At 40.6% G+C, this 15,719-nt stretch overlaps 1 protein-coding gene across 1 annotated transcript; it reads left to right on the top strand.

The window, feature by feature from the left end:
* The first annotated feature begins 915 nt into the window (after positions 1–915).
* Positions 916–14,727, top strand: ccdc40 (coiled-coil domain 40 molecular ruler complex subunit). The gene is made up of 18 exons (XM_085356400.1): positions 916–1,044; positions 1,442–1,535; positions 1,652–1,767; positions 1,945–2,028; positions 2,774–2,993; positions 3,617–3,774; positions 3,886–4,008; positions 5,987–6,108; positions 6,374–6,617; positions 6,719–6,901; positions 7,500–7,745; positions 9,909–10,122; positions 10,225–10,394; positions 10,484–10,575; positions 11,029–11,143; positions 13,662–13,850; positions 13,933–14,091; positions 14,488–14,727. Exons 1-18 carry the CDS (start codon positions 916–918, stop codon positions 14,725–14,727), a joined length of 2,898 nt encoding a protein of 965 aa, XP_085212526.1.
* Positions 14,728–15,719: the final 992 nt, after the last annotated feature.

Raw genomic sequence — 15,719 nt, 5'->3', positions numbered from 1 at the left:
GGTGTCGAAAGCAGCACTCAAGTTCAGCAGAACTAAAACTGAACAACCACCTGAACAGGTATCAACTAGAATATAATTTTTCAGTTTCAAGAGAGAAGATTTAACACTGTGGAAAAACCCTGAAACCTGATTAAAAGATTTCATAGATATTGTTTAGCCAAAAGACTCCAGACATGCATTGGTGCATCATATCTTTATTCTCTTCCCCCTCCTGCCCCCCCCCCCCCCCCCCCCCTCTTTCTTAAATAGATAACTATCATATCTGATATCATATCTCACAGTACAATAATATTGAATGGGTTGCATTGTTGTATTTTGTCATGTTTCTCAGGTCTTTGTCTGAATTTCTACGAACATTATTGCTAAGGATTGTCTTATTGCATTGGAGTCACACTGGGTTAAATATGTACACTTGGGTTTTAAGGGGTATTTATTATTTTCTTCTTTTTTTGGGGTTGTATGGAAGCCCCAAACGCAATTTCATTGTTCTTGACAATGACAATAAATAAATAAATACTAAATACTAAATCCACTTCCAAATTTTGTTTCTTTAAGAATGACTGGACTACTGTTTGGCAGTTTTGCATTTATAATTGAGAGAACACCACAGCCCATTAAATCAAAACCCAAGATGGCAGGCAGGACATCTGTTATAGAAGTGAAACATGTCATATGACATCTGAGAAAAGAAAACATGTTCAGAATCTTCAAACGTGGCAATAGCTGACTAATAAAAAAGGGATTAGCGCCACAAGTTAAAATATTTGCTCTTATATTTTCAGCATTGCTAAGAAAAAAGTCGGAAAATTTCTCAAAAGCCCTCTCTCTCTCACCATTAGCCTTTGACCTTTGGGGCAAATACACATATTAGTCACCTGGAGAAAATATAAATCTTCATGTGAAGTTTTAGGTCCAATGCAGAACCCAGGAGATGATGATGGAAGGGAGGAAAGCTCCCCCCGAAATGAGACAGATCCCAACCTGCATCATGGAAGTGACGACGCTGAAGAAGACATTGGAGCGACTGCCTCACATTACAAAGAGGTTTGATATGTGTATCTGCTGTGGTTTTGTTTCCTTACTTTGTTGCTATTTTAGCAACAGGTCATTGAACACTGATGCAGTTTGGATGTTTGGTCAGGTGCTGTGCTGCTGCACTCACAGTCTTAACTGTTGGATGCACAAAATATTGCAGTAGTGTTAGTCATTTGGCTCAAATGGAATCAGCAGTTTGGACTCTCATGACAGGATCCATTCTTAAAGAAGTGTGTCCTCCTTCTTTGCAAATTTACATTTTGCAAAACCACTCACTCAGCCAGTTTGGCCCCTTTGGTGGGCAGGTTCATGTTTGACATCTTCAGTCTAACAGTTCTCAATGTTTAAATCACAGCAGCTATTAAGGAGCTCTATTCATGCTTCATGTTTGTCTCCGGACTCACAGGCTCAGTCACTGCCACAGCCAGAGAGCCCTGCTGCCCAGCGTTACCATGACCTCACTGTAGTGGATGAAAACTTCCCTGCGGCCACAAATTTAAGTAAGTCCCACATTAATCCTCTGTGGGATTTACTTCTATATATTCTATAGCAATATGTACCCTTTTTACATGATTATTTATTTTTTGGTTAAATGATGCCTTTCACTGTATTTCAGTGCAAGAGGATATTGCTCAGATGGCTCACCGTTCACACACATCGGAGGAGATGGAGGATCATGAGCCACTGCCAGAAGATGAGGAAGAGGAGTTGATCATTCTTGATCCTGAGCATGTTTGTAGCTTCACCTTTAATCTTTACACGACCAGTGTGTTTACTAAATAATGAATCGATTTTTGTCTTAGTGCTCATCAGAAAGAAAATTGAATTATGATGGATGTGAAGCATTAATACTACATATCTTTGTCTTCCACTGGGACGTTACTGATACTATATTTAATCTGTTGGCAGCCCGTGGTCAGAAGACAACAAGCTGCTCTGACAATCCAGCTTAGAAAACAGCTGGAGAGGATTAACCATACACTGAGGGAAAAGGTCGGCCACTTCTCTGACCAAAAACTCTCTCCATCTTTGCTCAGTTAATACACTGATTCACACATGCAGGAGCAAACAAGCTAGTTTCTATACAAACAAATGCAACTTTTCTATTTAAATGCCCAGAAGATGGTGCTGTAGAACTGTATGGCAACTGCAGAACACTTCACATCTTCTGTATTACATACGACAGGTGTTTAGGAAAGATGCAACACCCACAAACTGTTTACCTTTCCAAGAAAAACACTTGTTGCAGGGTTAAGGTGTGAGGCCTTCATCACTCAAATGGGTAATGATGACAAACACAATATATTAAATGTCATGTATGGTGTATATATAGCGAATATTGATTTATAGTACAGTATATTTCATATGTAATGAGTTGAAATTTAAAGCACTTTGTATAAAACATTTTAAGAGTTCCCCTCATTATCTGAATATGTTCACATAATGGGTTCACATAATGTTCACATAATGACTAATGTTTGAAGGTCACAGATTTATTTTTAAAATGTCCCCAAAAGGGTTACAATGTTGGAAATAAGTTACAAATACAATAAAATCTTTTTCAGTTCCAGTTCCAACCGGCAACCACTAATAAGTAGAACCAGTACTTTTATACCAGGCTTTGTCCTGGATGAAGGAAAGCCATTTTAGTACCCAACATAAAAGCATGTATAAAGTCGGTTATCGTCTAGAATTATTGATTTTTCTGTGATTTCTAACTGCTCTCCTCCTCCATCAGCATGCAGTTGCGAAGGATGATGCTAGCCACAATCAGGAATTAGGTGTGGAGGTCTTCAGGATTCAGGAGCATCTGGTCAGACAGCAGAACAGGCTGCATGACCTCCATGAGACCAAGACACAAGCCGAAACCAAACACCAGCAGGTTCTGAACCAGCTGGAGGAGATAAAGAGTCAACATTCCAGCATGACCAGAAAGGTCTGCGAAGCCAGAGCCAATGGTGAGCCTGGACTGTCATTTAGAGGTTGTGTCTTTGTGCTGATCCAGGATTAGTTTTGATTTTATATGACTCTTGATGTCTGTCCCAATGACCACATTACAATTATGTTGTTTTTTTTTTTAAAGAGAACTTTATTGCTACTATTATCCTCCATCCGAATCAAGCTTCATTCTCTGTTTGGGGTTGTTTTCCACTGTGAGTTCACTCGTACTACTTATGATTGTTACTCAGCCTGCAGTAAAATAAAATAAAATGCTGTAAAATTCAATTACATTAGGATTCCACTTTATGCAACTTCTTTATATTCACCCCTTAGGTTTACACGTTTCAGCCAGAAAGCTGGAGCTTTAAGATCAACTATTTTTTATGCATTTGGCTTTATGTTAGTATAAGTGAGAATCTGATGGATGTGAAACCCTAAAAGTTCAATGGCGCAAGTTAAGAAGTTAAAATAAATGTAAACAGATTTTATAATTTTTTAATCTTTCCCTTTTAAAAGCAGCCTTTGTTGGGCCTATGTAATACTGTTTGAGCAACAGAAAGGCAACATCTGTATCTGTTCATGTTTCTGAAATTGTGATTCGAGCCATTATGTTTATGCTCTCTCCTCTGTCCTCCCTCAGAGTCCCAGCTACAGGCGCAGTTAGACAGCATGACACAGTATCTCATCTTCATCCAAGGAGTCAGTGAAGGTCTGCGCTCTGAAGTCAAAACCATGAATAACGCTAGACGCAAAGCGAGAGCTGAGAAGACCCAGGCAGAAGACCAGAAATTAAAGCAGGTAGACACTCACATGTAAATTATTACGATTTGATTGTATTTGTCAATATATACACTATCTGGTATATCAACATAATTTTAACTAAGCGAAAATACTCATCTGTTACATCAGGATTTATATGTGGAGCGACTAACAAAGGAGTTGGACAGGCTGACGCAGCAGATAGCCATGTATGAGTCCAAAACCAGTGCTCATGCAGAGGAGACACAGACAGCCAAAGAGGCTCTCTCAGAGGTAACTGCTGTGCCGTAAAAGGTTATATGCTGCATCTTTACATGAAGAGATGAGCACTTTATCCCTGCAGCTTGAACAAGAATTAGTTGCCCACCAGACCTTTTTTTGGACATAAAAGCAAAATAGTGAGCTAGTGAGATAAGGTGCTAGTTAGTATTGGGTGATTTCACTATTAAAAGTGTCAACTTTCATATTACCCATAGCAAATAAATATTTCATTGATGTGAATATTGCTTTTATATCGATTAGTAAAACTGAAAACATTAAAACAATAGCCCAGTTCATTTATCCAGTGATTGATTGAGTGAAAATTTTCCTTGATATATGGATTCACATTCAAGTACTTGCATTTAGGTATCTAGACATGGACAAGACAACCTGCTGGAGTTCAAACTGTGCATCAGAACAGGTCTCTTAAAGGTGATTTAAGTGACCTTGAACGTGGCATGGTTGTTGGAGCACATGAGACAGTCTTTTTTTTAAACTGCTGATATACTGCACAACCAGGAGAAAATATTCTTTGAGCAGCAGTTGTCTGAGACAAATTGTTTGATGCCACAGATCAGAGGATAATGGCCAGACTGTCATGTTTCGGCTGTGTGCAGGCAGGAGACGACCCAAATGCAAACTCACGGGGAGTAAACTCGAAAGCACAGCTTTATTGCTGGGAAACAGGCGATACGACAATACGAAACTAAACTGGGAAAAACTAATTATAATATGCACAAGAAGACACAGCGAGAATCACACACAGCTATGAGGGACGACGCGACATGGAACAGAGGGTGATTCTGACATAAATATACAGAAGGTAATGAGTGAGGTGGGAACATATGGGAGCACAGCTGAGGACAATTACGCATAACAAGACAGGGAGGATACGGAACTGAAAATACTAACCCAAGGTGCAGACCTTAAACGTAACACAGGAAGAACACAGAGACACAGACAGGAGGGGAGAGAGAGCACGGAGAGAGGACTGACATCATGGGCAGGGGAAACATGGGACAAAACACGAGGGGAAACAACGCACAGGAGCTCAGAATTATATAAACACAAATATACAGAGGGAGACGTAGGAGCAATTACACAAGGAAATCTGACAACCAATAGCTAAACATAACAACCTAGGGACTAAAACGTTAAACTAACAAGGTGGACTCAAACCATAATACAAAATAACAAAACACAAAAATTCAAACCGCTGGGTCATAAGACCCAGGATCATGACACAGACTTCTTTGAGCTGATAGGAAGACAACAGTAAGCCAAATAAACACTTGCTAGAACCAAAGTATGCAGAAAGAGCACCTCTGAATGCATGATTTGAAGCAGATGGGATACAACTGCAGAAAATCACTAAGGGTGAATCTCCCTTCAGATAAGAACAGGAAGTGGAGGCAATTCACACAGTATCAGCTGTTCAGGATGGTGCTGGTGTAATGGTGTGGGGGATATTTTATTGGCACACCTTTGATCCTTCAGTATCGACTGAGCACTGATGAAATACCACACCTACCTGACTCTTGTTGGTGCTCATTCCTTTATGACCACAACCACATATTACCCATCTTCTAACGGCTACTTCCAACAGGATGTTGAACCATGTCACAAAACTCAGAACATCTCAAACTGGACTCTTGACCATGACAATGAGTTCATTATAGCCAGCAGTCACCACATCTCCGTCCAACAGAGCATCTGTGAATCTGTGCCACAATTTTAAAAAAGGCTGTTTTGAAGGCAAGTTTGTCCAACCTGAACTACCTGTAACTGATGAAGTGGCTGGTGGGTGTATCTTACTAGTTGATTTAATGATGTAAATGGATACAGTCAACACAAAAATATTTGGATGAGAGAAAAAGACAAACAGGTTATGTTTTTGTCTAAGTTTACTAACTCATGAATGAAATAAGAATTCTCTGATTATGGCAGTCGTCAAACAACATCAGTCATTCATTTTTACATCTTTGTGCAGGCTGAGATGGAGATGGAGTCACTGTTGGTGGCCCGTAAACAGCTGCTGCAGCAGTGGAGCAGCTGCCTCATGGGGTTGAGGAGACGAGACGAGGCCTTCGGTGCGATGCAGGAAGTCATCCGGTGAGACTGATGGATGTGGGAAGCTGTTTCTGATTCATGTCCTACTGAGTAAACGTTAAAGGTGCTAATGCGCTTCAAGTGTACATGTAACAAATGATGACAGTGCTCTAAACATAGAAACATAGTCTATAGAAAATGACAGATGTCTATAAAAAAAAATTTTTTAGAACACTCAATGATAATATTAACCCTTATTTGATTTTTTATTCAAAAGTAACACAGAACAAAAAGTGAGCAGCCATTCATTTTTTTCTGTTCTTCTCAGTGAAACCAAGCACCAGGTGATCTTGCTGGACAAGGACATTGATGGCTACAAGAAGTCCATCAATGCAGAGCAGGAGCAAAATGAGATACTGACACTGCAGCTGAATTGGTCTCAAATGGACTGCACCACTACCAGAAAGCTCATCAGTGACAAGCAGGCTCAGCAAGAGGCCCTGCAGGCCCACTACAGCACATTCCTCCTCACTCTGCAGGAGACAGAGCGAACCCTCGCTAGACTCTCAAAGGTCAGTGTTTGGCCAGAGAGCAGTCGTGGTACAAGGTTAGAAACATTACATTGCCTGATTTTGTTTTTGTCTTTTTTTAATCTCACCCTTAATTTCTCCAGGAATTTGGGTCACTCCAGGCTCAAGTGAACGATCAGAGTAAGCAGCTGGAGAAAGAGAGTTCTGCACGGCTGGAGCTGGAAAACAACATCATGAGCTCCATGCAGCATAAGCTCCTCCACAACAACGCTGCCAAGTACTCCCAACTGCTCACTGAGAAGATATCCAGACTCAAAAAAGAGAAGGTAACTAAAAGCAGGAAAGTATTGAAAATGCTTAGACTGTCATAACACTCTTATGATAACACTCTTCAGACCATTCACACTAAATCCCCTTTCTTTGATATCTCTAGTATTATCATAAGAGTGTTATTCACTATACCCTACATATTGTCCAGGTCTTTGGCTTGGGCTTGTTTTAGTGAAAGACACACTCCAGCAGTATCACGTTATAGATAAAGAAAGAGAGAGAATTCACAAGCAACTGATGAAGTCTTTTGGTTTGAAATGACAGAATAATGCAAATAACAACAGCTCTACAGGATTAGTAACAGTAGTAGTAGTAGTAACAGGTGTTAAATAAGTACATGTATAAAGGTTAATGTACACTATAGAGCCATAGAGATTTGAATGCAATTTATTCATATTGTCAAATTAGCTTTATTCAATTTCAGTATTATTATTTTACTAGTTTTAACATTTTTTGTTCATGCTTTTACGTGACAGGATTACATTTTTCATTTTGATTCCTAGCTTTTTTTCTTTGTAAAATGTGTAGAGAATAAAACAAATATGTGAAGATATTAGATTTATGTGCTTCTCATCATTCCTTTCCCCCCTTTAGATGTACCAGTTGAAGCAGTCAGAGGAGGAGGTGTTGGTGGTGAAGCTGGAGAGCCAGCTGGTCAGCCAGCGAGTGGACAGCCTGGCCCTGACTCAGGAGGCCCTTGATCAGGAGATCACAAAGTACAACAAGTTAATCACAGCCATTGAGGCTAAGCTTACTTCATCTGTTAGAGTCATCGAGCAGAAGCAGTCAACGATCATCGGATACAACACGAAGATTTCTCAAATAGCGGCCACCACTGGGGTGAGTGGCTGTGGGGAAGCTGTGGTTTCTTGTTACTAAGATCATAAATAAATACAATAGAATACAATGCAATTTTATATATATAGCACATTGAAAACCAGGGGGTACACCAAAGTGCTTCACAGTAAGGAATAACGGTAAATAATTGCACTGAACAGTAAGTGATTAAAACAAGGTCAAATAGAGAAAACAGAGAAACAAACAAACACATTAGTAAGTAGAGATAGGGAGAAATCATGATTATCCAGAGAAATGAGTAGCGATACAGCAATTAAGGAGCGGTGAGAATTAGTGAGTTGGAAAAGCCAGGTTGAATAGGTAAGTTTTCAAGCATGCTTTAAAGTATTGGATGGAGTCAGAGGCATGAATGCTAGCAGGAAGACTATTCCAGAGGTTTGATGCTACAGAGGCAAAAGCACGATCACTCCTAGTCTTCAGACGGTGCCTGGGCTGGGCCAGAAGTAACTGACCAGATGATCGTAAAGAATGGCTGAGAGCATAGAGACTGAGAAGGTCGATGAGATAGTCATGGGCAAGGTTGTTTAGGCATTTCAAAGTAAGCATCCATCCATTTTCTTCCACTTATCCGGAGCCGGGTCACGGGGGCAGCAGCCCAAGCAGAGAAACCCAGACCTCCCTCCAAGGCCAACACCAAGGCATTCCCAGGCCAGCCGAGAGATATAATATCTCCAGCGTGTCCTGGGTCTGCCCCCGGACCTCCTCCCCGTGGGACATGCCTGGAAAACCTCACCCAGGAGGCGCCCAGGAGGCATCCTTGTCAGATGCCTGAACCACCTCAACTGGCTCCTTTCGATGTGGAGGAGCAGCGGCTCTACTCTGAGCCCCTCTCAAATGCCGAACTTCTCACCCTATCTCTAAGGGAGAGGCCAGCCACCCTTCGGAGGAAGCCCATTTCTGCCGCTTGTATTCGCGATCTCGTTCTTTCGGTCACTACTCCTCACCTTGTGAGGGTAGGGGCGTAGATCAACCGATAAATTGAGAGCTTTGCTTTTACACTCAGCTCTCTCTTCACCACAACAGACCGGTACAGCGTGCGTATCGCTTCAGCCGCTGCACCAATTGTCTGTCGATCTCACACTCCATTCCAAGGTGAGCTGGAGGCCATCACCCGATGAAGCCAACAGGACCACATCATCTGCAAAAAGCAGAGATGAAATCCTGAGACCACCCAAGTGAAAGCCTTCCAGCACTTGGCTATGCCTAGAAATTCTGTCCATAAAAATTATGAACAGAATCGGTGACAAAGGGCAGCCCTGTCGGAGCCCATCACCCACCAGGAACGAGTCCGACTTATTGCCGGCTATGCGGACCAAGCTGTTGCATCGGTTGTATAAGGACTGAATGACCCGTAGCAATGGGACAGACACCCCATAGGTGTCTATGGGGTGTCTGTCCAGCACCGCCCACAGGACCCCTCGAGGGACGTGGTCGAATGCCTTCTCCAAGTCCACAAAACACATGCAGACTGGTTGGGCAAACTCCCATGCACCCTCAAGTATTCTCGAGAGGATAAAGAGCTGTTCCACGACCAGCACGAAAACCGCATTGTTCCTCCTGTATCCAAGGTTCGACTAACGGACAGACTCTCCTCTCCAGCACCCTGGCATAGACTCTCCCAGGGAGGATGAGGAGTGTGAGGCAAGTAAGCAGCAGAACTTTAAAATCAATACGAAATTTAATAAGCAGCCAGTGTAAGTCAGAGAGCACTGGAATAATAGAGGCAAACTTTCTAGTTCCGGTTGCGAGACGAGCCGCAGCATTCTGAACGAGCTGTAATCGTTGTAGGTGAGCGAGTTGGAGTCCAGAGTAGAGCGAGTTACAATAATCTAATCTGGAGGTCACAAAGGCATGTATCAGTTTTTTAACCAATTAAGGGCAGAATCCTTGATGCCTATAACATGTTCTAGAAGATCATTGAAAACCCTCAGCAATGCCGTTTCTGTGCTGTGGTTTCAGTGCCAATAACATCGAACCCATCCTTTAAAATCCGGGATGGAAGGAAATCGTGAGCCAAGTTCAAACTTCTCAATTGATCAATTATGCTTTTAAAAGTAGAAAGTGAATGAAAATAATTTAGTGTCATTTTGAATTCTTTTCAAAAACGAGGCTGCCAGCTTTAATTTATTTTTCCTGCATTTGCAGCATGATGACCTCGGTCCTCTGCACATCAAGATACAGTCAATAATAGCTCAGATTGAGGAGCTGGCAGCAAATATAAAGAGCGACCAGCAGCTTTGGATGAAGCGACAGGGGATTCTGATGGGACTGACCCAAATGATAGAAGCCAACAGCAAGGAGCTGCTCAAACTGCAGGCAGAGTACACAGGATGGCAACAGACGAAACTCTACTTTGAGAGTATGCAGGACGCACATGCTGCATACTCCGTCCAAGTCACAACCTGTATGCTACTATGCTACTATCTCCACTTCATTCTCACACCAACTCTAACCCTTTCAGGTCAGATAGAATCAGAGCACCGCGAGGAGGCTGAGCTGGAGAAGAGCTCAAAGATGCTGAAGCGTGATCAGCTGAAGCTCAACATGCTGCTCAGCAAGAAAGGACAACTGAGCCAGGCTCTGCAGCAGGAAAACGCCGTGATGGAGACAGATTTCATTCACAGACTTAAGGCATGACAGGCGGGTTTCGTCATTTTATATTTTCTTCTTTTCTTCTGTTTTATATTAATATATAACTTTATGTAAAATTATGTGACCAGGATGCAGAGAGGGAGGCCGTTAAGATGCAGATGAAAGTCGAGAAGACGCAGGAGGAAAAGGAGAGGCTCCTCAACAGTCTGGTGGAAGCTGAGTCAGTCACTTTCTTTTTGTCCTTGTTTCTTCTGACTTAAACATATTCAATTTATTTATTATTGAGTTGATTTGCTAATTTGCTTAAATCTCTTAAATCTCTCTCTCAACTCTTAAGTCCTACTACTTATTCATGCATCTTTCAGGATCTTACAAAGCTTCAAACAACCCATTGACTATTAAATTAGTTGTCGGTGATTTTGATAGTCGACGTAATCGTGACTAGTCGACTAATCTTTTAAATTTCAACCCAGCTCCATGTAACTCAAATGCCTCTAACTCGAAACATATTCATAGTATGAAGGTAAAATTTTGCAGGGCTTCATTAAATATGCAGAGTTATTTCCGGAAGAATCACATACTCAGAGAAACACTTTGATTTTTAATGGAATAGTGTACTTTGTTCTGCATGTGTGTGTATTTTCTCTTTTTCTTTGGCACGTGTGGCATACAGGCGGCAAATCATGCTGTGGGAGAAGAAGACACAGCTTGTAAAAGAGATGCGTTCAGCTATGGATGTGGGGCAGGGAGAAAGCCACACAATGAAAGCTGAAATACATCGTATGGAGGTAAACACAGTACGATTACAGACAGACTATAAGGCTGATTTGCCATCTACATTTTAGCCTTAGCCTGCCATGTGCAAATGTGCTGTTTATGTACAATGCATAAACACATAAGAGTGGGATATGCTTTATTTGAAATGCATTCGATCACTTTGACCCTTGAATTAATTTTTTGGGAAAATTCACTGTTTATTGAACCTTTTGACAATTTATTTTATTAAATAAATATAAGTTTGCTAATATAAGTTTTAATTTGCATCCAGCAATTTTTTTTTATAATTTATTGCTTACAAATGTATTGTGCAATGTTTTTTTAGTTTTCAAGGGAAAAAGCCTCAAAAGTTCATGTATCAGGCATGAAGTTCAGCAAATTTTCCAATTTACAACTTAAAGAATAGAAACAACATGTGGATATGACTTTACAGCATCAGTAGTGGTGTAACGATTCTCCTAACCCACAATTCAGTCTCAGTTCTTCTTTAGATGGAATAAATATTAAAAGCTCAATTATATGATCAGAAATGAATAATGAATGAATAGTAAACATAGTCTTATTCGTTTCCAGTTTACTCATTACCTGAACAATCTTTAACATTAAAATGATTTCATCAGCAGGATCTAATTAAGCATTAACTGCTCAACATGGGTATCACTGTAAAGGAAGATTGAACTATATTGTGGACACTTTTATCAGTCATAGTTTCAAGGCTGTTAAACCTCTAAGCAAGGGTAATTTTATATATAAGGAGTTTCCATCAAAAAAAGGTATCTGAGACAAAAAAGGGCTCCAGGTCCAATTGGATGTGAAAACTAACAGCTCAGTCTTTTTATTTCTCGTACCTCCTCTGGGAAAAAATTATCTCAAGCTCTTCCAAGCTCACAGTCATGTTATTTTCTCTATAGAAGCAGATAAATCTGTCAGCTTGGTGTCTGATTACAGCACATAATACTGATATATTCAGATTATATTCAGAATATAAATCAGTGCCTGCTTGTAAGAGACAAGGTGACGGAAAATATGAAAGCCGCAAAAATACATCTTATTGAAGCTTTTTGTAAATGTGTTAGATCTTATGGCTCATTTGCTTTCTCATTATGAACTACTGATGCATACAACGTATAACTGCAAAATTAAAGTATAGACACTTTAACTCAGTGCAAACTCAGTTTTGAAAGGACTAACACTGGGATCACATTAGGAGGCAGATTTGTTCAAATATTTTTAATAGACCCAACAAATACAAATATTTTTGATTGTATTGCTCCTTTTTGCCTTCAGAACTGCTTCAATTTTTTGAATCTAGAAACATTTGTCAGAGTCTTTGGTTCACATCAACATGATAGGATCACACAGGTGCTGCAGATTTGCCAGCTGCACATCTATGATCCCGTTCTACCACAACCCAAAGGTGCTCTTTTAGATTAAATCTGTAGATGCTGTTTGAGGGTAGTGAACTCACTGTTGTGTTCAAAGTCATTTAAATCACATTTCTTTCCCATTCTGATGCTTGATTTGGACTTCAATTCAATTCAATTTTACTTATATAGCGCCAAATCACAACAACAGTCGCCTCAAGGCGCTTTATATTGTACAGTAGATCGTACAATACTAGATACAGAGAAAAACCCAACAAACAACGAATTCAATTCTGGATTTAACAGGAAGCCAATGAAGGGAAGCCAATACAGGATAAATATGCTCACTCTTTCTTGTCCCTGTCAGTACTCTTGCTGCAGCATTTTGGATTAGCTGAAGGCTTTTCAGCGAGTTTTTAGGACTTCTGATAATAATGAATTGCAGTAGTCCAGCCTAGAAGTAATAAATGCATGAACTAGTTTTTCAGCGTCACTCTGAGACAGGATATTTCTAACTTTAGAGATGTTGCGCAAATGGAAGAAAGCATTCTTACATATTTGTTTAATATGTGCGCCCATCCAGGTCTTAACTAATTGGTGTGTGTTATCTGGCTTCATGGACAGATAGAGCTGTGTGTCATCTGCATAGCAGTAAAAATGTATGCTATGTCTTCTAATGATACTGCCTAGGGGAAGCATGTATAATGTAAACAGAATTGGTCCTAATTCATTTGAAAGCATCAGGCTTTCAAATGAATTAAAAGTCTGTCTAGGTCTTTCGTTGATTAATAGGCTGTTGTGATAAATTGCTGCCACACCGCCCCCTCGGCCTGTGCTTCGAGATTTCTGGTAGTTAGAATGACTCAGGGGTGCTGATTCATTAAAACTAACATAATCATCCTGCTGCAACCAGGTTTCTGTAAGGCAGAGTAAATCGATTTGTTGATCAATTATTAAGTCATGTACTAACAGAGACTTGGAGGAGAGAGACTTAATATTTAATAATCCACATTTCACTGTTTTACTCTTTGGTTTAGATTTATAGATATTTTTAAAATTGTCTTGAAAGTCGTAAAACTAAGTTGTAAGAATGCTGGATAACAATTTGCTCTTAGGGTGATTAATGTTTGTGAATTCTACCCAAAGTGTGTTTGTGTCTGTGCAGGTGCGACTCAGCCAGCTAATGAGGCAACGGGAATGCCTGCTGAGGGAAAGCGAAGCAACAGTGGCGAGAAGGGAAACCATCGTCTTGCGCAAGGAGGCCATGATGAGGAACTCCCTCAAACAGGCTACACAGGGTGACCTGAGCCTCTCTATACAGGGCCTACAGCGCAAGATCCGGGAAGCACACAAGGTAAAAGAGGCTGACGGAACATTAATTCATTTGTGCTTGGAGCAGGTTGAGCATTTATCTTACATGCAGGATTTGTCTTCAGCAAGTGGTAGAGTATGAGCAGGTGACTGGGGAGCTACAAAAACAGAAGGAGAGTTTGAGAGACAGGATCACACAGAGGAAGACTCATCTCACAGAACTGTGCAGCACCAGTTACATCCTCGACTCTGACTTTGTTAATCTTCAGGATACCAAAGAAAGGGTAAGGGTCACAGACTGTGAATGTGAATATGTGATTGTACTTTAAAATTGTTATTCTTCTGAATTGCACTGGGTTGCATGTACAGTGAGGGTGTGATCCACTTTTCATTGGCTTCTAATCCGATGCACTCTTCATTGTTAAAGGAACAATGATACCCGGTATGTGTCAATACAAATGTCTAATGGGAAGTGAAACTGTTACCATTGCACAACTTAATGAAGGTGTGGTGAGAATGTTTAACTTGGTTTTTTTTGGGTCACGTACACAGAACTTGCTCATCACAGTTTCCACTCTTGGAAAATACTCACACTTATCCGACCTATCAGGAATAAAATATAACTACTCATTGTTTGATTAATATGTCATTACTCTGTCATTATCGCTCCCTCTCTCTAGAACCTAGGACACCTAGTGGCTCTGCAGAGTCGGGCCAAGAGGTTGCGTACAGTGTGTGAAGGCAGCTATCGAGCACTGTCCACCCCCGAATCCGTGGAAGCCGCCCTGCAGAGGCAGACGGACCGCTTGCATGCCATCAGCACCATCTTGCACCGCGTATGTGAGGAGTTCCCCCAACATCAGGGGGCGCTCCGCAGGCTGTCACGAGCACTGTCTGAACATGCACAGGCTGTGGAATAGGAAACATCCCAAAGTCAGGAAAAGATGACGTGACAGTGCGCGCTGGAAGGACAATGCACAGGAATGACATGTGAGTGAAAAAAGGGAAAGCTTAGATAAGTAACAGCCAGGGAAGGATGACAACTTGTTCACATTGATGTGTGGTTTCGTTGATGCATTGAAATGTTGTTTGTGAAAAAATTTAAGAAATAAAAGGTAATGAAGTTTCTAATCTCAAAGTTAATTATGTAGCCCACTGAATTGTGTTAAAGTTGACCCCAAGGGCTTTTTAGACTGGCACATTTAAATTCCGGGTCTCCAAAAAGCCAGTTACAAAATACCTGAAAATCAAAAAGATGTTTTTTGTTGTATTAACTAATTATTGTGGAAAGTAAAAATCACAGTACTTTGGTGATCATTAAAATATGTCCTGAATTTACAAATTGATGACGATTCATCTGATAATCCATGACACACTGCTCTGCCCTACATAAGCTGCCTTTATAGGTTCAAAGTGTCTGCATTGGTATTGGCAACATTTGCAGCATCGTACAGCAGTAACTTACAAACAGAAGGTTTGAACAGCAGATGAGTGAAGTGTCTATGCTCACAAACTTCCATATTGGAGATATCTACTCACACACAAAAACTGAAGCCTGGCAGTGATTAGTTTTACATACACCATCCTCAGCCATGTTTAACATGAGCATTCACCAGTGTGTCACAAATATACAGTAATGTGCAAATATCTTAAAGCCACCAATTAGTTCTTTATGTTTTGCTATGAAAAATAGGTGCAGGTATATTGTTAAAAGATACATAAGTAAATCTAAGTATATAAGGCAAAGTCAAAGTTTATAGAGTTCTGATGTTGTTGAAACACAATATTTGGTGTGACCAGTTTTATTCTTCAGCTCAGCTTGAACTCTCTTAGATGAGATTTCTTTTAAGTAGACTTCAGTATTGTTCTCCAGGCTGTCCTGGTCACAAATCTAAACTTTTGATTACAGACA

The sequence above is a fragment of the Diplotaxodon limnothrissa genome, linkage group LG6, assembly GCF_057381915.1.
Source record: "Diplotaxodon limnothrissa isolate DT_005_m linkage group LG6, D_limnothrissa_male_GT1.1, whole genome shotgun sequence".
NCBI classification, from domain to species: Eukaryota; Metazoa; Chordata; class Actinopteri; order Cichliformes; family Cichlidae; genus Diplotaxodon; species Diplotaxodon limnothrissa.
The sequence above is the reverse complement of the archived record's forward strand: the minus strand, read 5'-3'. Positions and strand labels throughout refer to the sequence as shown.

Bases quoted from the DNA above. Each gene is read 5' to 3' on its own strand.
- ccdc40 (XM_085356400.1), top strand. From the start codon at position 916: ATGCAGAACCCAGGAGATGATGATGGAAGGGAGGAAAGCTCCCCCCGA. The intron at 7,746-9,908 runs GTGAGTGGCTGT...CTGCATTTGCAG, and splicing joins AAATAGCGGCCACCACTGGG to CATGATGACCTCGGTCCTCT. The intron at 11,144-13,661 runs GTAAACACAGTA...GTGTCTGTGCAG, and splicing joins CTGAAATACATCGTATGGAG to GTGCGACTCAGCCAGCTAAT.